Below are 23,586 nucleotides of genomic sequence, written 5' to 3'. Positions count from 1 at the left end.
AAAGTACATAACTGTTCACTCTAGCCTTACCCAGATTACAAAAAGTCACATTGTAGGAAGATTCCCCAACCAAAAAGAATCCATTCTGTTATCAAATAATCAGCTTCCTATAGTGAACCCCTTTGCCACAGAACCTTTAAAAATCAAAATAATTCTGGGGCTTGGTAGACCTGGGATAAATTAAGTCATGACATTATTTCTCCAGAAAGACTCTTTCCAGAGTTCCAAAATAATCCCTGATTGACCCTACCTCCTCTACTACCACTCGGAATTTGCTCTTGGTGCTAAGCACAGGTTTGACACCCGATAGCCACTGTACACTGGAGAAGACCTTGGAGGGGCCAATGAGCACCTGGCCTGGGTAGAAGCCATAAGAATCATCGAAGAAGAGGCCCTGCAGAAATAATGAAAGAAAAAGTGGATTTTCAGCAAGGGGTATTCCTGACAGCAGAAGACCCATGATGCTTCTTCCTCCCTCTTCACATACATACATAGACAGCACTCCCTCCATTGAAACATTCACACACACACACACACACACACACACACACACACACACACACACACACATACACACACATATTCAAACTCACACAAACACATTCACACAGGTACCACCTCACATGTTCACCTCACTATTCCCCAAGACAAGTCCTCATGTATCAGGAAGCCATGCCCTTGGAATGAACAATTGGAAGGGGATATTGGTGAGCTGTCTGCTTAGCAGTACCCTTTCCTCTGTAGGCCCCAAACTCTGAGGACAGGAGGAAGAGTTTCTGAACCCTAAGAAGCTTCTCCTGAGAAAGGAAAGTTACCGAGTCACTGACGTGGGGGCAAACATCATAGAGCTTGGCACCATCTTCTGTGCTCATGGAACACCTGGGAACAAAACAGATTCAAAGTCTGAACAAAAGACTTAAGGAAAGGAAAAGAGGTGTTCTTTGCTAGTGACACAATAATTGAAGTCCTTAAGGTGGAGCAGGACACAGGAAAACAGCTACTTTGCTTATCAGGATTAATTTAGGTTACTAAGCAAAACAGATACTGGTAAAGAGAGTATCAATGCTTTCAACATACCAAATGATTTTGTTCCCTAACCACCCAACTTTCTTGGCTAAACTAAGCAGAAAACTAATCCTAAATCCAAGAGTGTTTTACTAATTTTAAAGCTTTTAAAAATATTCTCCTAAATATTACTTTAAAAGTAAGTTGCCCCAAGTCATTTTTCCAAAGGAGGAGGAAGAAACAAAGATTAAAACCAAACAATAGGAACATGACAGAAGAGAATAACATTTGGTTGGGTTTAAGGATCCAATGGCATAGGAATAGAGCTGGACATAAGATTTTATTGATATAGGGAACTCCTGGAAGAAGAAAATCCTTCTATCAATGTAGGTTGGTACCTTCTCCGTCACTTACAGACTTTCAAGAGTTAGCTAAAGCAGGCAGAGATTAAGTGACTTGGCAAGGGTCACGAGTTAGAGGTCTCAATTCAGCCCAGTTGTTCTTGTGTCTGGTGTCAGTTCCCTATCCATTACATCACACAGTTTCTCTCATACCTAAATATCTGAAATATGTCCCTATCCTAGCACATAAACTTTTCTAACAAATTCCCTAAAGAACCTCCTGTGCCCTCCCACACCCCAATCTCCCCTTTCCCAAGGTGGTTGAGTCCTCTGAGTGGAAGGAAAGGATCTACCTATGGGTAGGGGAGGTACCTGGCTCCATTGGACAACTTCAGGATTATCTGGTTCTTCAAGTCATAGACCTTCCCCAGCCAGCAGTCGTAGGCAATATAGTCCCCATACATGAAAGGCTGTTGATCAAAGAAAATATTTGTAAGAGATGACACAATGTGTGTGCAAACTAGGTTGACAAATCTTAGAGATAAGAGTGTTCCTCATCCCACTGGAGCAAGGAGTGGACCTCATCAATTTGTTATTTGGAAAGAAGGCTCTGATGTGGAAAAGATTCTAACAGAATTAACATTTTCTCTGAGAACTCTCAATTAGATCTCAAAATGAGGTTTTGGGGAAAGCAGGAATTATGATACTGTGTATCTGAGAACTGCTCACTCTTGGGGAAGAGTCAAACAAGACCAAAAGGGAAAAGCATGTATTATATATCTGACTCTTTGGTCAGTTACATTTGGAAAGAAAAATGGGAAGAAAGAAATGTCTACTTCAGACAAGGCAGCTGAATGCAAGAGAGAAGAAGCTGGGATAGGAGTTGTGGGGAGGGAAGAACCTTGAGTCTTGGCTTACCCAGATATGCTGCAGGTCCTTGCTGTTGACAGGATAGAGGATACAGTTGGTACCAACAAGTTTCACAGCACAGTCAATGTTCACATCAATCACAGTCCCACACTGACTATCCTAAAAACAAGGACACACAACTTTCAGAGTTATAGGAAAGAGTGACAGATATATCACAATCCCAAACCTTAAAGCCAATGAGGCTCCATGATGTGAGAAATCCTATGGCAAGGATCTCAGTTACGAGTATTGTTGAGGAAATCAGATTTTGACCTCATTTCTCTACACAGAACCAAATGTTCAAGGCTCTTCATTAACCAATATTGATATTTAGAGAAGCACAAGGATGTACAATATAGCACTTACACTTGAGCTCATGTGTCGGACTACATCACGAGGTACCACAGAACGATCCTCTAATTTCAACTGCAAAAGAAACAGAAAAGGATGTATATATGAAAACCACCTCTGAAAATCACTTTCTTTATTTTTGATCAAACTGACTGGTATAAATAAGAAAAACTCACAGATCATCTAATATTTTAATTTAATTGATAGTTTCAACTTCTTCAAGACTCCCCCCCCCCCACAATTGCTTAAAAGGAACGAATTTATCTGAGTTCCTTTATTTTCTTTTCTAAAACAAACAAAACACCCCACTATAATAGAAAATATTACTAAACAATTAAAAAAGCCAAAAGGTAGGAATGTTGGGGAAGGAAAAGATGCAAAAGGCCTAAATGTGCTTCCTGATCCCTAAATTGATGTTTAACTGTATATGGAGCCTCAAATTAGGTTAGAAGATCATCTTCGTTGCTGTCATTCTGAAACAACTCTAATCATTGGATACCATGCATTCTAATCTGGGCTATCCCTCCCAAACAGCTGCAACCTCTACTACTTATCTAAAGAGCAAAAGTATGAAGGGGGTCTGCTGAGTAATTCTCAGGGAAACATGTCTTTGGAGACTGGCCAACTAAAGAAAAAGCATTTGACTTGGTGATCAATAAACATTCATCATAATCAACAGCAAAATTAACAACTAGTAGCTTTCTCATATAGTTGCCTACTTTTCCCCTCCCTCTGACAAACATTATTTCTTCAACTGTACAATGCCTGGTGAAAAACAGCTTCCTATCTGACCAACTTGGAGAAAAATCTAATCTACCTATTTCTGAAAGCCTAAAGTTGCTCCCAGGCAAACAATTTTCATTAATTCTGGTGACAGCTGTATTTTCTAGATAGCTGTAACACTTCTCTCCAACGGGAAACAACATATGATTATTAATGTTGATTATACAACAGGTTTAAACTAAGGATTGACAAGTTACCACACACACCAGACATGGAAATGATACACTGCTTCCAAACCCCGGAAACCCTCCAACATGAATCTTCTCAACTCTGTGTCCCCAAAACATTGAATTCTCTTGGTGTGTCAGGAAAATGGAAGTATGGAGGAGCTTCACAGAGGTGCAGGCAATGGGAGCAAGATTAGAAGAGATTTGGTTCTCAGTTGGGCTTCATTCTTACATAGGAGAAGGACAGCAGTTTGTATACTATATGTCATAAGCAGTTCGATGGTCTTTTTCTAAGACCAGAGACACCTATTATAGACAAGATGCAACCACTTAGAAAGTACAGGTGGCATACAAACTCCTAAGTGAGAGAAAGGTATCACACCTGATAGCTGAGAAACCTACTTCATCAACTTTCTAGAGAGATATAAAACACATAGAGTAGTATTAACCTTCCCACAGTTAAGACAGGTGCCAAGAAGAAAAGATTTAGAATGTGACAAAAACAAGAGTTATTACACATAACCCATCTCTTGTGTTGTTCTTCTAAAATGAAATATCCTTATTCTTTCTAGAGGAACATGTTCAACAGTCCAAGGATTTTGCCTTCTCTCCAATAACAACAAATACACAACATAAACATACATATCAGGGATCAGGAGACAGTCTATATGAATATACATATAGTGTAAGGGACATTAACAGCAATGAAACTAGCCCCTTTCTGTATGCTGTGAATAGGTGCACACAATCTAAGACAGAAATAAGATTAGGTATTATTTAGTGATACTAACAATCCATGTCATTCTCCTTCCCCTAAGCTCACAACTTTCCTATTTTTTCTTCCCCAGTTTTTTTTATTCTCTATATATCTGTCCTGTGGGATCAGGGAGACCAGTTCCTGTCCTCTGAGTCTACTATGCCTATGTTCTAACTTATCTTTGTTTTATAGTCTGCTCAGTTTCTCTCACTTGGCCCTGTTCTCACTCCTATTCTAGTCTCTTATGGCAAGTCCTGGACTTGTAAGTCTTTTTTTGTGAAATAAAGAAAGAGCACATTCATTAATTTTCTGTTTCTCTTTGTCATAACTATATGGGAAGATGTAGGACTCTATAAAGTTAATCTCAAAGTACTAATTTATATTAATTGTCCATTATTTGTTTCATTCTTTTCTGCAATATGAGATAAGTTCTAAAAAAGAAAATCTAATTATTTTTGCCTTTATTTATAGATCAGAAGTCAGGAATATAAGTAGAAGAAAAAAGGCCCAAGTTTGAGACAGTAAATTTTATGTTTCTCCCATCACCAGTGATATCATTTTTCAACATTAAAAAATCACAACTGACACTTAAATTTCTAAGTTTCAGTGCTAGAAAAACCAAGCCAGGAATTGAGATATATTGGTAGGGAAAGCTTGTCCTGGTACTGGACAGAGATGACCGGCATAAGGTGTCTGGCTTGTTTATTAGGAATTCTTGAGATTAGAACCAAGCTCTCAAAGATCCTTTTCTTTCTAGTTGAATTACTTCATTTTTATCTCTATTTCTCCTCAAAAGCTGCCATGAAAGGAAAATAAACAGTAATGTGGAGGGTACACTAAATCAATGCAAAATGCTTATTCAAAGCATTTATACTTTATTACTGCATTCTTGAAAGGACAACACCATTTCCAATGTACAGAGGCAAAGAGTTACATAAGCACTGTACTAAGATACAAAGAACATCTAAGTGGTGAAAAATTGGAAGAGTGCCAACAAGAGGACTGATTCTTCCTTTCCCTTTGAGAAATCAGCTACTGATATTATAGAGAAAGAATTAGTTTAGCATGTTGCTGAAATAAAGAGTTCATTAGAAACTCTGCCTTCATACCATGTTGGGGCATGGAGTTCTTGCTAGAAAGTCTGATTGTTCATCAAGTTTTGAAGTTCTAAGGCAGTGCTTCCCCAATCTTTTTGTGAAGAAAAGTTATTTTTTTGTACTGTTGAAGCAGTACTTTCTAATTAAGTGAGATGTGGGAAGGAAGCAGAGAATAACATGTACATAGAGGTACATATAAGGTATTGAGAAAGGCCCCCTGTAGAAGGGGACATCTGAGCTGAGTTCTGAAGGAAGCCAGAGATTCTAAGAGGTAGATAACTCATATATGAGAAACAGCAAGAATGTCAGTCTGGCTGAATCATAAAGAATATAAAGGGGAAAAATGTATAAGAAGACTGGTAAGATAAGAAGGAATCTTCATGTTGTGAAGAACTTTACAAGTTAAGAGTTCACACTTGATCCTGGAGATGGCAGGAAGCCAATGAAGTGTAAGGAAGGGGATGACACAGTCGGACTTATACTTTAGGAAAAGGTGTACCATAGCATTATGGTAGCTTCAAGGAGGGTGAACTAGACTGGGGAGAAATCTGAGGCAGAGATACCAATTAGGACACTACAGTGTGTGAAGAGAAGGGGATGATGAAAGAGACCTTACACAGAGAGAAATTACATGAGGCAAGTGATTAGATATGTGAAGTGAAGAGTCAAGGATGAAATCAAGATTTGGAATGTAGGTACCTGGGATGATGGTGGTTATCCTGAATGATAACCTTTTCGCAACTTTACAAAGAGGGGAGAGTTTTCCTGGGAAATAATAAGTTGTTTTAAATATTTGGCACATTATAGGTGCTTAATAAATGCTTGTAGATTGAATGTATGTATTCATAAATGTCCACTTTATATATATATAATTTTAAAAGTAGTAACAAAAGATATGTCTTCTGATTTCATGGAGCTGTTACCAAATCTCCTGCTATTTCCATAACCCTTTATGAATTTCTTTTTTCAGAAAGATGGGTGAGAGATTTGATAGGGACTTTAACTCTTGATGTGAAAACAGTACTATCTAGCAATAGCCTTCCCTCTCCAGAGAAGTTATACTTGAATAATGAAAAATCCTCTCTCACCCCATTCCTTCAATCTGCAAGAAAATAAAACATTTGAGTCATATAACAATCTCTATTGGGAGTGGTTCATTAGCACTAGAGGGCACTGTGTAAGCAACTAATTCTCTTTAGGAGTCAGAATATAAAGACAAATTGATTATTCACTATTTATACCAGTATTCTGACAAAGCTTAGGACCTATGGCATCAGACTGAATACAGAGTAACTGTCAGAAGAAAAAACAAAAACAAAAACAAAATGTGTGCTAGATACAAATGGACATTGGGGGAAACATCAAATTTTTTCATTTGTAAAATGGATGGGTTGGACTAGTGATCTTTAAGGGTGCTTTTCTATTCTAAAATCCTACAAACCTATGACCAGTCAAGTTCTCAAATTCCAAGCACATCAGTAATTAATGGGTGCCTGAGTAGCAGTATTCATTTCTTAGCAAAATCCTAGAAGCAACAGCTTTGAGGGCTGCTCAGAACTACAATGCAAGTTTTTCTAATCTAAGGTTATCTTCCCAAAACAGGGATACACTGTAATAGACAAGGAATGAGGGGACCTTTCAAGATCAAAGTCCTAGAAATATTAAGATATTTTCATTTTCAGTAAATATGTATAAACTTAACCTCAACAGTTTAAAAATAATTGATCTGATCTGATCCCCTCATTTTAGAGATAGTAAATGGAGAGAGAGAGCATTAGACTTGGAATCAGAAGATCCAGTTGGAATCCCTGACACTGGGTTAATTATTACTATTAGCAAAATCAATTAAGCTTTCTGACCCTGAGTTTTCTTAGCCATAAAATGAGTATAATAATAATACCCAATAATACCCAGTGTTATCAAGCTTCAAGTAAGAAAATATAAGATATTTTTCAAAACCTTAAAGTGTTATGAAAATGTTAGCAATTCAGTCCTTTTTTTGGTAGTAGCAGGGAACTGGAAACTAAGCCATTGAAGAATGGCTGAATAAGTTATAGTATATGATGGTAATGGAGTATTAATGTTCTATAAGAAATAATCAATAGCATGATTTCAGAGAGGCCTGGAGAGACTTATGAGAACTGATGCTAAGTTAAGTTAGTAGAACCAAGAGAACACTGTACATAGCAACAACAAGATCATGTGATATTGATCAACTGATGGACTCTTCAACAATTCTTGAACAATTCTTGTTCTTTTCAACAATGAGGTGATTCAGAACAATTCCAATCTGCATCCAGAGAGAGGACTTTGGGGACTGAACGTGGATCACAACATAGTATTTTCACCCTTTCTGTTGTTTGCTTGCTTTTTTTTCTTTCTCATTTTTTCCCCTTTTTTGATCTGATTTTTTTGCACAACATGATAAATATGTTTATAAGAATTGAACATGTTTTGGACTGATGCTAAGTGAGATGAGCAGAACCAGGAGATCATTATACACTTCGACAACGATATTGTATGAGGATGTATTCTGATGGAAGTGGATTTCTATGACAAAGAGACCTAACTGAGTTTCAATGGATAAATGATGGACAGAAACAGCTACACCCAAAGAAGGAACACTGGGAAACGAATGTGAACTATTTGCATTTTTGATTTTCTTCCCGAGTTATTTTTACCTTCTGAATCCAATTCTCCCTGTGCAACAGGAGAACTGTTTGGTTCTGCAAATATGTATTATATCTAGGATATACTGCAACATATTTAACATATATAGGACTGCTTGCCATCTTGGGGGGGGGGTGGAGGGAGGGAGGGGAAAAAACGAAACATAAGCGAGTGCAAGGGATAATGTTGTAAAAAATTACCCTGGCATGAATTCTGTCAATACAAAGTTATTATTAAATAAAATAAAATTTTAAAAAAAGAATTGAACATGTTTAACATTTTGGATTATTTGCTGTGTAGGGGAAAGAGAATGAGAAAAATTTGGGACACAAAGTTTTGCTGGGGTGAATGTTGAAAACTAACTCTTCAAGTATTGTGAAAATAAGAAGAAAGAAAGAAAGGGAAGAAAGAGAAGAAAAAAAGGAAGGAAGGAAGGAAAGGAAGGAAAGGAAGGAAAGGAAGAGAAAGAAGAGAAGGAAAGGAAAGGAAGGAAAGAAAGGAAGGAAGGAAGGAAGGAAGAAAGGAAGGAAGGAAGGAAGGAAGGAAGGAAGGAAGGAAGGAAGGAAGGAAGGAAGGAAGGAAATGTTGGCTATTGCTACTGTTATTTTATAATGATGAATCTGAAGCCTGAATAAACTAACTTCCCAAAAGTTATATAGGTAGGAACACAGCAAAGATTCAAACCAAGATCTTGTATTCTAAATCAGACGTGAAACATTTTTGCTAGAAAAACAGCTGATATAGACATGGTATATATTACTAAATCTAAAAGAGTTTAGAATTTAAAAACTGATAACTTGTTATTACATCAATTCTATTTTCCATTGCATCTTTCTGTGAGAAGTATGAGAAGTTGGGTTTCCACAGATATTGTTAGAACAGGATAAGGGGACAATAAAATATCTTGTTGAGATGTCTCTAATCACCTGCGAATGAGGACTGATTAAACAACTAAGTTCCTAATAAATAAATAAATAAATAAATAAAGCTTAATAACCTTAAGCAACCCAAACCAGCTAAGGTCAGTAACAAGGCATAAGACATTCTGAGGGAATTGTAATCCAATCTAATTGCTATTCAGATAGTAAATCTGACCAATTGTAACCAACCCTGACTGGAAATCTGACCAATCTAAACCTTGAAAGGAGGGGTAAAGAACGAGCTACCAGTATAAAGTTTGCTCCCTCAAAGCTACAGTGTAGCTCATCTATGAGTACAACAGCTTTTCACGAGAATCGCTGAATAAAGGATTCTTCTCTCACTCTAAAGAGTTCTGGCTGTAAGACTACTCCTGGACCAGCTTGCAACCAGGGAAGCAGAGGACAGCAGCAGCTTGGCCCAGGTTTATTCTCCAATCCTGCTTTATTCTCCAATCCTGCTGAGCTCCATGGAGTCCTCTGATTACATTCTCCATCACTCTCCTCAGAGATTCATCCAATTAGTTCTCAGAAAGAGGCAGTATGGCTCTGTAGCTATCCTGCCTCAGCATACAGCACTTACTGCTAACAGAGTGGTAGTGGGCCAGGTGCCAGCTGCAGACAGTGGGAAGGTCCACAGGCCCCAGAGGAGGCAGGTTTATGAATCCCAGGAGAGGCTGCCTCTCAGGGGCAGAAGTAAAGGCCTTGGCCTACTATAATCTGGAGCTATGGACTTCCCCTCCCTCGCTGCTTAGCCCCAGATAGGGTTTTGAGCACCAAGGAGTGGCATATTCAGGGGCAGTTTGCTTTCTGGAAACAAGAGGGAAATGAAAATGTCCCTCAAGATGAAATTGAAACTATTACCACTCATATGAAAGAGTGTTCCAAATCATTATTGATCAGAGAAATGCAAATTAAGACAACTCTGAGATACCACTACACACCTGTCAGATTGGCTAAGATGACAGGAAAAAATAATGATGAATGTTGGAGGGGATGTGGGAAAACGGGGACACTATTGCATTGTTGGTGGAGTTGTGAACGAATCCAACCATTCTGGCGAGCAATCTGGAATTATGCCCAAAAAATTATCAAATTGTGCATACCCTTTGATCCAGCAGTGTTTCTATTGGGCTTATATCCCAAAGAAATACTAAAGAAGGGAAAGGGACCTGTATGTGCCAAAATGTTTGTGGCAGCCCTGTTTGTAGTGGCTAGAAACTGGAAAATGAATGGATGCCCATCAATTGGAGAATGGCTGGGTAAATTGTGGTATATGAATGTTATGGAATATTATTGTTCTGTAAGAAATGACCAGCAGGATGAATACAGAGAGGACTGGCGAGACTTACATGAACTGATGCTAAGTGAAATGAGCAGAACCAGGAGATCATTATACACTTCGACAACGATATTGTATGAGGACATATTTTGATGGAAGTGGATTTCTTTGACAAAGAGACCTGAGTTTCAATTGATAAATGACGGACAAAAGCAGCTACACCCAAAGAAAGAACACTGGGAAACGAATGTGAACTATCTGCATTTTTGTTTTTCTTCCCGGGTTATTTATACCTTCTGAATCCAATTCTCCCTGTGCAACAAGAGAACTGTTCGGTTCTGCAAACATATATTGTATCTAGGATATACTGCAACATATCCAACATATAAAGGACTGCTTGCCATCTAGGGGAGGGGGTGGAGGGAGGGAGGGGAAAAAAAATTGGAACAGAAATGAGTGTCAATATAAAGTAATTATTAAATAAAAATTAAAAAAAAAAAGAAAAGAAAAAAAAAAGAAAATGTCCCTCAAGTCACCATAAAAAAGAGTAAGTCAGAGACCCCAAAAGGGTAAAGACTTGGCCTTCCTCTCCACTCCCTGGCTGCTTTAGAAGGTGGGATTCTGAGTAGGAAGCTAGGGAAATAAAAGTGTGTGGTGGATACCAAAGAAGGATCAGTGACTATGAAAGGCACATCTTTACATTAAAAGATCTGCTTTGACCTGCAAAGATTTGACATCTTCTATCACAGAGACCTAGGACTTAATCTTCCAAAGTGCAGGATGGCACCTAAAATTTCTGCTATTCTTTTCACATATTCAGTCACTCTTTTAGAGGACTGTCACAATTTAAAAAAACATTTTTTTTTTTGCTATCTTTCTATTTTTGTTTTTCTTTTCCTCTTTCAATGCTATGTCAGACTTCTTGCATTCTTAAGATGAGGGTTGACCAGAAACAGCTTTAAAATCTTCTTTAAAATAGATTTTTATTGATTTTTGTACTTTACATTGCTTAGATTTCTCCCTAAATCCCCTTAAAATCATTTAAGTGGGGCAAGTTCCTCTAGTAGAAGACTTTAAGTACCTTAACCTTGAGGGTGTGATGTAAGCAATATCCTAATTCCTCTTATCCTACATAGGTTAGACTATTTTTCCCTTAAAAGGTATGGCTCAGAGGACTAAAGGCTGGGAGTAGTGGCCCAATGGAAAGAATGATGGAACTAGAACCAAAAAGAGTCATCATCTTGAATTTAAAACTGGTCTTGGATACTTAACTAGCTATGATCCTGAGGAGCAAGTAAGTCACTTAGCCCCATTTGCTTCAATTTCATCGTCTGTAAAATGAAGTAGAGAAGGTAATAGCAAACCATTACAATATCTTTACCAAGAAAAGCCACATGAGGTAACAAAGAATGAGACAGGATTGAACAACACCAGAATAGCACCAACATTAAAGGCTGGAAGTAAAGGGAAACTGACTACAGACAAAAAGATGTCTAGTTTCTGATATTTGAACAACTACTATGAGCAAAAACAAAGAGCAAAAGCAAAAAAAAAAAAAAAAAATTAGTTTGCTCAACTAATCCAACCTGTGGTGTCCTAGCTATATATCCTTTTCTTACTATGGCTAAGTCAACTCCTTTTGTTAACTGCTTGAAATAAACAAACTGGGCTCTTAAATCTGGGATTCATGAGCTTAAAAAAAAATTTTTTTTAATAATTGTTTTTCCACTATATTTTATAATAATAGATTTATATGCCTTTGAAAATACCATTCTGCAAAGCGATCCAAAATATAAAAAAGCTCTAAAAAGCCCGGTTCTTTATACATACTTGATCTAATCCTACAGTTATCTGTTCTTTTCAGTGCCATTTACTTCTTCTACAAGCATTTTATAGACTATGACATTTGGATCCAAGTATTACAGAGCTGCACTATCCATAAAGGGAATATATTGTAATATTTTGTTTCAGTTATTTGGAATTTTTCCTCATCAGATAATCTGCTCATATCTTTTTAAAAATAGGAATGCTTTAAATGACTTTCAATGAACATTTTTCTTTTTTCATTGATGATTCCTCTCAAGTTTGCAAAATACATCAACTGGAGATGTATCTTGTATCCTTTGCTTTTAAAAATAGAGTTTTCTCTTTGAATAAAGTCACATTACATAAATTCAATTTTAATTCTGAAAGAAATCCATAAAATTTCTTAACTTGTTTGTACAGTACAGTGCTCTCTTCCCCTCCCCTCCCCTATTCCTGCCCCTCAGCTTGGCTTGGTGGTCTGTGACCTTTCCTCTCCCCTATAAAAAAAAACTAAAAACAAAACAAAACAAATCAAAGTGAAAGTAAAGGAATGGATAATCAGAGAGATCACTGCAACCAGATTAGGGGACTAGTTTGAGGTTTTTAATCCTAAAAGAGACCACCTTTATTCTGCTTTGCCCACGTTATCTTTATATCTGTCTTCTTGACAATCAGAGCTTAGGTACCATATATTTATTCCTGGCGCTCACAAGGCTTATCCTCTCCCTGTCTGCTCCCTACATTCTTCTTCTTCATTCTGATAAGGGACCCACATGCTTGGCTCCAGTGCCCATATGTTCTTCCTTTTCCTCTCACTTCTCTGTCCAAACCTAAATGCTGTGGTGGCCTTCTCCCTCCACCTGAATTTAATTCCCTTTCTGCTTCTCTCTCCTTCCCTTTTCTATATCTGGGGCAAATTCATATTATATAAAGATTGCTTTACACAGAAGTCTGCAGATAGTCTACTTGTGTAAAATGAGAATTATCTATATTATTCCATTTCCTTTTGTAATTCTGTTGGATGTAATTTTGTTATTTAAACTTTCTTCTGACCCCCTGCAGAATTTTATTGTCACCGAAACTATGAAATATAACCACTATGTATCTTGGAGTTTGGAGCATAAAGTTTTCTTCTGGAAGTGATCTGTGGGTCCTACTGATTTAGTATTTTGTTTTCTTTACTCAGAAATTTAGGGCAGTTTTCTTTAATTATTTATTGCATTGTGGTATTCAAGTTTTTTGAGTTGCAATGTTCTTCTGGGACAACTATGTTCCTTAAGTTGTCTGTTTCTATGCATTGTGTCTTCAGGATTAATGTGTTTTGCTTGTACAATGATCCTGTTTTTCCAGTGCTATTCCTTTTTTTTTTTTTTTTTTCTTCTTTTCTTCTTTATGGTTGTCCTTTACTTTAGTACATTTCTAATTCCTATTTGTCTTTCTTTCTTTTGCTTCTTTGGAGAGACCTGCCATGATTGATTTAAATTTTTCGAGTCTGTTAATTATTTATATAGTGCAGGCTATGATTTTTGCCATTTGTCCCATTTAACCTCTTTCAAGATTCTGATTTTTACCTTGAAGCAACTTGGGAATACAGTTGCAATCCCTGGCTCTACTGGGAATCCAGAAAGTTCCATGTTTTGTTTCATCAGGTGTTGGTTCAGTTTTTTTTATTTTACTACATTTAGAGATGTTTTCAATTTTTTTAGATGTTTTGATAACCATCTAAAAATTTTTAGTATTTTCTCTATTGATTTACTAATTTGTGCTCTAGGTATGCTAAGTTTTCTCCCTCCCAAGAAGATCTTTGATATTTTAATCTTATATTCTATCATTTACTTAAGACTCTTTCCTTTTTCATGAAGAATCACCATTCTACACAATTCATTAGACTGCTAACGTATTAAGCTTCTTCGCTAGAGGTGTTACTCATAATTGTTCTGTCTCTAATATGTAATTTCTATTTTTTCTTGATAATGGGGATTGAAAAACTGCCTAGTCCTCCATACTGAAGGTTCTGTTATAATAATTTTTGCCATTTTTGGCACTCTGCCATTTTTCTTCTATTGGCACTCCTTTTTATATTCATCCTTTAATGTCACTAGGATGATTTTGTTTAGCTAAGTGTCTTGCCAAGCTTTCTTTAGACTGGCTTTTCTCTGCTAATTCTCTCTGTTTTGTAAGATAATATTGCCCATAATCATAAACCATTTTTTCCCCTAAAATTTTATGGCTGCATGTGTATTCTGATCAGTGTTGCCTTTGGTAGGTATCTCCTCCACAAATCAGTCAAATGCTTACAATCCTTTCTGGGTTTTTTAAGTATTCTTATTGTAATATGTTGTTTTAACTTGTGTACAAAAAATTATGTTAGTATTGATATAATTTCTGTTGTTCAAATTCCATTTTTAATTCTCAAGAACTTGTTTAATATATCAGGACTAACTCTTAATTGTATGCTTTATCTTTTTCTCATCTTTTTTTTTTTTAAATAATTTCTGATCTTAGCTGACATGTTGATAGTCTGAGTACACACAGAAATGATTCAATGACTTCTTTGTTCATAATATGTCCTTCCTGTCAAAATGTAGTCAATTTCATTCTTCGTGAAGTTGCTCGCTACTCATGGTGCTTAGCACCTACTCATTCTTCTTCTTTTAAAGTATTCATGATTTAAAAACATGGGACTCCTGCATAACTCAAAAGTCTTTGGCCTCTCTGATTTCTTTCTCCTAAGCCACATTTTTTCCATATACTTCTTCCCATCCTTACTTTTTCTTAACTCAGCATCTAAATCACCATGTATCAGACAATATTGATTTGATTTGGAGGGTCTTAAGTTCTTCACAGAATTTTTCTATCACTCATTTTCAACAAATTATGCTGGTATATAAGTGGCAATTATTTTCTTAGTAGTCTTTCTGCAGACACTTGTCATTAGTATTGCATTATGTGATGGCCATGTTCCATGAAATAACATTTCTTGTAGCTTTTTGGTATATGTTAAAACTTCCTTTACCAATCTATCATTCCACTTAGCTATAACTTTTTTTGTGATTTTATTTGCTTACAAGTATGTCAAGATTATATGATTCAGCTCCATTAGCAATATATCTATTTGTCACTCACTGGATAAAGCCTTCATCTTGTTCTTTTGATCAACAGTCAAATTGAGTTTGTTGGCTTTATAAAAACCATGTGATTTTCAGCATCTTTTGCCCTCTTAACATTATCACTGAAAGGACAAAAGAAGCACACTGGAATGCAGCCATTTCCAATTTTTCCCTTTTTTAGTTTGCCATAGTCAAAAGAAAGTTTCATCAGCAGGTGATCAACTTACTGGTGATGTACGTCTTATCAGATACTTGGTCAGTCCTCAGAAAACAGTATATCTTACAAGATATGTTTAAATAAGTATAATACAAAATAACATAACAAAGTAAGAAATGTGTAAACTACTGAGTCTAAGGAACTGTGCTAAGACTAAAAGATAAAAATTAGAGTCTTTTTTTTTTCCATTAAGGACTATAACTTTATATCAGAATATTTATTTATCAATAAGCCTTATTCCCTAAAAGCTTAAAAGCTCCCACAATGGCAAAGGCTGACTTTTATTTAAATTTTATAACAGAGGGTAGTAGAAAGAGCACTGAACTTGGAGAGGAAAGGGGTCCTGAGTTTGAATGCTGTCTGATACTTACTAATACTAGCTCTGTGAAGTTGGATAAATCACTTACTCTCTGTGAGTCTGTTTCCTCATCTAAAAATCGAGGAAAAAATACTAGCAGAGTTACTACCTCAGAGCTATGTGGCTCAGATGAAATGATGTATGTAAAACACTAAAATCCACTTTTCATATCATCACCTCTCCCTGTACCTAGGACAGCAGTATGTCCATAAAGGTCTTAAAAGTCAATATCTACCGAACAGAACTGTTCAAGTTTTTAATTCTGTTTCTCAAACTCCAATCCATGCAATAAATAATAACATATGGATAATTGGTAGAAGTGACTATATTCAAGACATGATAAAACAATGTGTGCTTTATCTCCTCTATCTGAGCTCTATGGTTAAAACAGTTTGGCAATGTGATTTGCCATTGGTTCTATATTGTCCTTACAGAGGGAACTCCTACTCAGAGCAGGTGACACTTGTGTGGATTGGTCTAGTACATAATAGTAATCAGTCTGAGAGTGAATAAGGTTCTAACAGCAAAGCAAAACTCTGCAGGGGGCCCCGACCAGGGGAGGAGCATGACATGAGGCCGCTGGAAAAGTCAATAGTAAAGGCTAAATCAAAGGAAGTACTAATGCCTTTATCCAGAAAATTCTGTAAATCCAATTTTATAAATATTTCAATAGAACTTTACTGAAACATATGTAGGATAGATCAACAAGCATTTATTTGCTACTTATGCTATCAATCTGGGAGGTCAATACTAGGAAATATCAATCAAACCTACTTTCAAGGAGCTTATAAAATTTTATTTACAGATAATTTATTTACAAAATAAAACATATATGGGAAACAATTAGAGAATAAATTGAGTAAGGAGATGTGACTACTTTCATGAGCCCAAGCTAAAGACTGGGCAGCAATCCAAAGATCTTCACAAGACCTCTCTAACCCTGCAAGACAAAGAGTCAAGCCAAACACAAGTGATGAGGTTAACCCAAGGTCAATCTCACCCCATCATAAGCCTACAGCCTCTTTTACCTGACTCATACTGGAATTATCTGTGCACAAATTGCAGACTAAAAAAGCTTGTGATCAGTGCTAGCACAATGCAGCACAATTGCAACACTGCCTCTCCAATAAACCTCAGCTATCATGTATTTGCTGGAATGATCTCGAGGAATGGTCCCAGTAGGTACACAAAAAGGAAAACCAAGTTGCCTCACTAAGCAGAATAGTACCTAGTAGTTGTAAGGGCAGCAGAGCTCCTTGGGACTTCAGGCTGTATTCCTCAATCTCTTAAGGTTTTGTAGGATCTGATGATCTACTGATCATCTACTCTGATGAGTATTGTGTATGTGTTAGACACAAGTAAGCATGGAGGAAAATAAAAGTTTCTTGATTTTTGTAGTCACTTATCTTTGTCCTACTTTAGTAAACCTAACTTCCCAAAAGTGTGACATAGCAGTCTGAAATTCCCTAACACTAAATTCCAGTTTGGGAAATGATCATTTGGGGGCTATTCTCCATTTTTCCACAAGTCTGACAAACTACAAAGTAGTGACCTTAATACATCATTACCTCCTATTCTATTCCTGTCAAGAATATCTAATTTTAGCTTACCATTTAGGGCCAAAATACCAAACTTTCTTTCACTTCCGAAAGCTATTTATGATTCTCTGAATCCTCTGCCCATCTTTTTCTCTGATCTCTTCAAAGGTGGCAGTCATATTATCAAATTGATGATTATCCTAAGTCTATTCTATAGTCCAAAATGCACTAAAATTGTCCTATCCACATGAAGAACTCTATGCACATGCTATATGTGTCCATAAAGCAATAAAGTAAATAAAAGAAAAATCCTAGGCAAAAATCTACAGCTATTCTGAACAGTACTGAACAGGTAGCAGAGGAGGAATACAAAGTTAAATAAAGTTCATCAAAGGCCACTTAAGGCTGTCCTACTCAATCTTTAATAATCCGGTTTCCTCATATATCGATTAAAACCTTTTTTTGTCCTTGAGTTGCTTCAGAGAAAATCCTAGTCTTTCAAAAAATACAGTATCATTGTTCATTCTATTATAGTCCCAATAGGGCATATTTTTCAGTAAATGAATACACCTGTTAACTACCATAGGAACTTCACTTCTGGGGAAAAGAAATCTTGGGTAGAAATGGCGTACCAGAAAGACATTTGACAATGCAATCTGATATCAGGAAGGTTTTAACAGACCAATAACCCCACTCTATGGAAAACTCTTAACAGAGGAAGAACAAACTTATCTGAAATTGAGTCATCTTCTCTAGTATGCTTATCAAAATATATGTAGTTACTATTTTAAGGGAAATGAAATTAATACCTAAATTAGGTTTCTGAGTCTCACTGTGGGGCACAAACAGGCCTGTGGCCTCAAATGCTCATACACATACACATAGAATGGTACTATCCATTAGTAGCGTGCTGGGCCTTAAACCAGGAAGATCTGAGTTCCAAGTCTGGTCTCAGACATTTACTAGTTGTGTAACCCTGAGTAAGTCAGTGGAAGGGAAAGGAACAGCCATTTACATACTATTTACTATGCTCTAGGGACTGTGCTAGGTGCTTTTACAAATATTTTCTCATCTGAACTTCCCAAAATAACTTGGGGAAGGCAAAATATGTCTAAGGCTACAGTCAAAAATGAAATAAGTTTGAAACAGAATTTGTACTTCATATATGAAAGGGTTTTTCTTTCTGATCAGGATAGTCTCATTCTAAATGAATTTATGCTCCCATTCTTTCTGCAAATCTGACCTTTTTGTTGGGTCAGTCAGTCATCTCAGAGGTGGATCACTTAACAGACTCATAAAGATTACACAACAAATAAGGCCAAGAGGAAAAAGAAGCCAGACCAATTTCCAGGAGGCCAGACCATTAGTCAGCATATCCAATGGTTCAGGCCCCTGTTACTTCCTTGGCCTTGACACAAAAAAAGTACAAAGAGATCAAGTCATTTTAAATAACGCTGAACAAACTGCCCTCATGCCCAGGACACAAAAGTTTATTGTATGATGCTTATACTTCCTGGCAAATATGGTAGGAGACAGGATCATTCCTACTAACAGTCCTGCTGTAGTTTGCATGGGTCCGACAGATCCCATTCAAAGTAGTGTTTAGTTCTTCACACAGGGATCCTCAGAGGCCATCTGGTCCAACACCTTCATTTACACACTGATAAGCTGGAAAGCATCCAAATGCTGATCAGGATGCTGAAGGACTTTCAGTTCCAGTCATAAGAGGATAAGTTAAAGGAACTAGGGCTGTTTAGCTTAGATAAAAAAAATGACACGGGATGGTGGTGGGGGTGGGAACAGAAGATGATTACTGTCTTCATGCATCTGAAGTACTACTGTGTGGAAGAGGGATTAATTTGGTCTATTTAGCTCCAGAAGATAGAACTAGGAGCACTGGGTTGAGGTTGCAAAGTGACTAAAAATTTAGGCTTACTATAAAGAAAAGTTTCCTAATAATCAGACTGACTTAAAATAGAATAAGCTACAAGAGTGGCAGTTTCTGTTTCATTGGAGATATTCAAACAAAGGCTGGATAAACCATTTTTGAAGTTTTGTTGTAGTGGTAGTGTCTTTCTAGTTAAGGGCTGCACAACTTGACCATCAAGTTCCCTTCTGACTCTGGAATTCAGTGATTGTAACAACATCTTTATCTGGGAAATGTTATTCTTAACAAGGGATCATAAATGTACAAAAATATTTACTACAGATTTTTTTTTATTATAGTAGAGAACAAAAGCTAAGGGAAACCCTATCATGTGGTGAATGGCTGAACACATTATAATAATATAAATAGTATATAAACATCATCACACCATAAAAAAAAAATTACAAACGGAATGACAACAAGGAAATCTAGGAAGATTTGTTGAAATGCTGCAAATTGAGGGAAATTGGAATTTATACAGGAACAACAACAATGTATCAAAAATAATGAAACTTTGAAAGGCTTAGGAGTTCTGATAAATACAGTGAGTAACTACATTTCTAGATGAATGATGATGAAGTATGTACATCCTCAATTATGGTACCCAATTTGCCAAAGAAGATATTATTCATTTTTAGACATGGCCAATCTGGACATTTGGCTTGAATATATGCAATCATTATAAGGGATTTTCTCCAAAAACTTTGGGGGGATAGGTATAAAGTAAAAGCAATAAGGCAATAAAGATGCCCTCCAATCAAGGAAAAATGAAATCAATGAAGTTTTTTTTTTTTTTTAATGTACAGAAGCAGTCAAGCAGAATAGTTCTGAAAGCTCAACCTTGAATTTATCATATGTTTTTTAAAAAGTAAGCTATATATACTAGATTTGGGGAATACTCAACAGATTTATAATTTCATGTAATAATTTTCTCTTATCACTCTGCCTTGCATAAGGAAATAATCATTCGATTTGGTATTTGTTAAGTTCAGGAGGAGGAAAAAAAAGTGAGATAATGAGATTTATGGGATAATCCCCTTTTGCCCATTCTTAACAGTAGTTGGCTCAGGGACAGCTAGATGGTGCAGTGGATAGAGAACCAGTCTTAGTTAGGAGGACCTGAGTTCAAATCCAACCTCAAACATTTAAAACTGTTTGACCCTGGGTAAATCATTTAATCCCAACAGCCTCAATAAACAAATAAAACTAGTAGCATCAATTTCTTCACATATGATAAGGTGATAATATCAGATAATAACTTAAAAACTCCAAAATCCTTAGTTGGTTCTAGTCAATCAGTCAAGATCCTCTGATCACCATAAGGATTCATGCATTGGACAAAGGATTGAACTAGATGGCTAGTGAAATCCTTCCAAGTCTGACATTTTATGCATAAAACTCAACGTAAGTCACATAGAGAAACAAACAAAAAATTGTTTCCATTCTTGAAGAACTTAGAAGGTTAGCACATAAACATAAATATAAGCACACAGAATAAGTCGTAATGGTCAAATAGGTCTGATTTTTTGCCTTATATTAAAACTTGATTCCTGAAATTTTATATAAGGCTTTTTTTATGTTTAGTCAATTTTAATTATTCCAAGAGTAGTAATTAAAGAAATTCCATAAAAAATTATTTTGTTGACTGTAGTATCTAAAAAAAAAAAAATAAAAAAGATCAGAAGGGACATATCTACAAGCACTGCTTTATTTGTAAGCAATTCAAGCATGAAAATTCCTTTCTCACTTAATTCAGCCACTACAAGAAAACTTCTCTATCTCTTCCCTTTTGAGTAATCTGAAGAGTCTTTTAATAGTCTGGACTTATATATGACATCAATATAGACTACTGGTGAGGGGGAAAAAACATAGGGGAAATAAAAGTCAAAGTTCATTTAAATTACAGGTAGGTCCATCTGAGAAACAAATACATTATTCTTTGGAGAACATTTTTGCTTCTAGCAAATAATTATACCAATCTAATTCAGATTAAAGGTTTTTTTTTTTTTAAGATCTGGATGAAAATATAAATATCATAATAACTAATAATTAAACATAACAAATTATTTTGTTAATTATATTAAATAATAATTACATTATAAACTATAATAATAAATAATAATAAAATGGCAAGATTCAAAACTATATAAGATCCCCTCCCCTCCCATTTCACCACTCATACACAGCCCTAATTTAGGATCTCATTATCTTTCTTCTGGATTAATACAATAGACTTCTATTTTGTCTCCTCTAGCTCAAGTACTCACTTCAATTCATTATTTGCCATCTACTCCTTCCACCCCTACTCCTGAGGGCAAATTTCACTGGCTCCCTATTGTCTTCAGGATCAAAAATTATTTCCTCTACTCATAAACTGGCTTCTACCTCTCACACAACTCTCCTCTACACTTTACAATAGTTAATTCTGGCCTTCGTTATTGATCTTTTGTGACTTTGGGCTGATATTGTCACTTACATCTAGAATGACCTCTCTCCCCAACTCACTGCTTTCCTTTCAGGACTTGGCTCAAAGCACCATCTTTGCAGGCCTTTCTCCTCTAAAGCTATGTTGCGTCTTCTTTATGTAGCTTGCATTATATCTATATTTAAATGTTGTTTTTCCCCTTAGAAGGTAATTTCTTTGAAAGAAGGAATTATTTTACTTGTGTTTTTTTCTCCCCCACTCTTAACACAAGGTCTAGTAACAATGGGTTGTTGTGCCACAGTTTCCTTTTATTGTTCTGCCTCAGCTCCCCTTGAATAGTTCTGCTTCAATCCCCCTGGTTGCAACCCCTTCCCCTCCCTCCTTCCTATTAGGACTGATATAATTTAGGGTTAGCTACTCTAGGATCATAAACTGTAAATATTTAATCTCAGATAAGGGGGAGATCTTCTATTTCAGACACACTGGATCCTAAGTCTTCCTAAGTTATCAAAAATTTATGGTCCTCACCCCACATCTTGTCAGAACCGGATTTATGGTCCATTCTTGGAAATTCCTGCTCACCAGTGTTCGGAATCCACCCCTTGCCTTTGTCTCCCCAATTGCTAAAGCCATAAGAAAATCATTGGAATATCATATGTGATGCTGAATTCTTTGAGACAAAAGTCCAATTCAGCCCAGGGGGAGGAAGGGGAGGAGGATTCTACTCTGCCCCCAGGCAATCTCTTCCTCTCAGAAATTCAAATAAAATATTAAAAACTCTCTAATCTCTATCTTGCCTCAGTCTCTCTGGCATTACAGGGTGGCTTAATAAATGTTTGAATGATTAAAACTGGTAACTCGAACTCTCTTCCCTTTAAAAAAAACAAAACAAAACACAGCTGCACATTATTAAATCCTTCAAAATGTCATTATGGCATTAACTCTGAACACCCATAATTAAGGTGTGTTTAAATGTATATGCTGAGCATGCAAACAAAGTGTCAGATCAGTAGCAGCTTCTAGAACACGACACCCAAATGCCACAGGCCCAGATCTGACCTAACCCAGCAACAATTAAACAATAATCTAGGTTTTAAGAACCAGAATTATTTCTGCTACAAGTCCAGAATAACTTGGTAATTGCCAATACTGTATTTTCAAACATGGATAACTTCCCAAGGACGGTACTGTTCCTTCACATAGTCCTCCCCTGTCCCTAGAATTCACTACCTTTTCACCACTGCCTCTTTTTTGGCTTCCTTCAAGACTGCCAAACTTCTGTAAGAGATACTTCACAATTAATAATGCTTTTTTGAATGCATTTCCACCAGACTGCTCTCTTGTACTTCATCAATGTCTCCAGAAACTCATCTTCCAACAAGATGGAATCCAACTCTAAAACTCATACCTACTAAATACTCTCTGGGGTCAGGGTGGAGGGTTGAATGGAATTGATTAGATGAAGTATTTCTCAGTATTGAGTCACATAATCCCCGTTCCCAGAGCTGGGAGGAGGGAGTCATGTGATCTCTAGAGGAATGAACTTTGACCCCTGGGATACAGGAAGTTAGTGAAGTTGCAGGAAGTGATGCAACCTATGAGAGACAGCCAGTATTAGTGACCATTAGTCAAGGATAGTTAAGTCCTTTTAGTCTATATATGAGAAGGCTCAGGTCTTTTGCTTTTAAGTCCTGGACAAGCTGGAAGCTGGCCAGGTACCAGGAGCACATGGCAGGAGTTGGGATGGCTCCCAGATGTGTCTGGGCCTCTCCCTGCAGTGATTAAGTCAATGCTTTCTCTTTGTACCTGAAGATGTCTCTGATTAGTTAATTTGGGAAAGGGGATCTTGCACCTATCCCACAGAGGGTGAATATCAGAAAACCCCTCTCACATCCTCCAATTAAGGAGAGGGCCCAGGACTTTACC

At 36.6% G+C, this 23,586-nt stretch overlaps 1 protein-coding gene across 1 annotated transcript in view; it reads right to left on the bottom strand.

Annotated features, from left to right (window-relative positions):
- The window catches only part of UBE2O (ubiquitin conjugating enzyme E2 O), an 85,401-nt gene that overhangs the window by 11,136 nt on the left and 50,679 nt on the right, over positions 1 to 23,586 (bottom strand). The window contains exons 2-6 of the mRNA XM_051994968.1: positions 2,622 to 2,681; positions 2,265 to 2,375; positions 1,719 to 1,816; positions 816 to 879; positions 251 to 394 (exon numbers count right to left, since the gene is read on the bottom strand). Coding sequence (XP_051850928.1) covers positions 251 to 394; positions 816 to 879; positions 1,719 to 1,816; positions 2,265 to 2,375; positions 2,622 to 2,681 — 477 coding nt within the window. The remainder of the gene's footprint in view (positions 1 to 250; positions 395 to 815; positions 880 to 1,718; positions 1,817 to 2,264; positions 2,376 to 2,621; positions 2,682 to 23,586) is intronic.

Source organism: Antechinus flavipes, chromosome 4 (assembly GCF_016432865.1).
Source record: "Antechinus flavipes isolate AdamAnt ecotype Samford, QLD, Australia chromosome 4, AdamAnt_v2, whole genome shotgun sequence".
Taxonomy (NCBI): domain Eukaryota; kingdom Metazoa; phylum Chordata; class Mammalia; order Dasyuromorphia; family Dasyuridae; genus Antechinus; species Antechinus flavipes.
The sequence above is the reverse complement of the archived record's forward strand: the minus strand, read 5'-3'. Positions and strand labels throughout refer to the sequence as shown.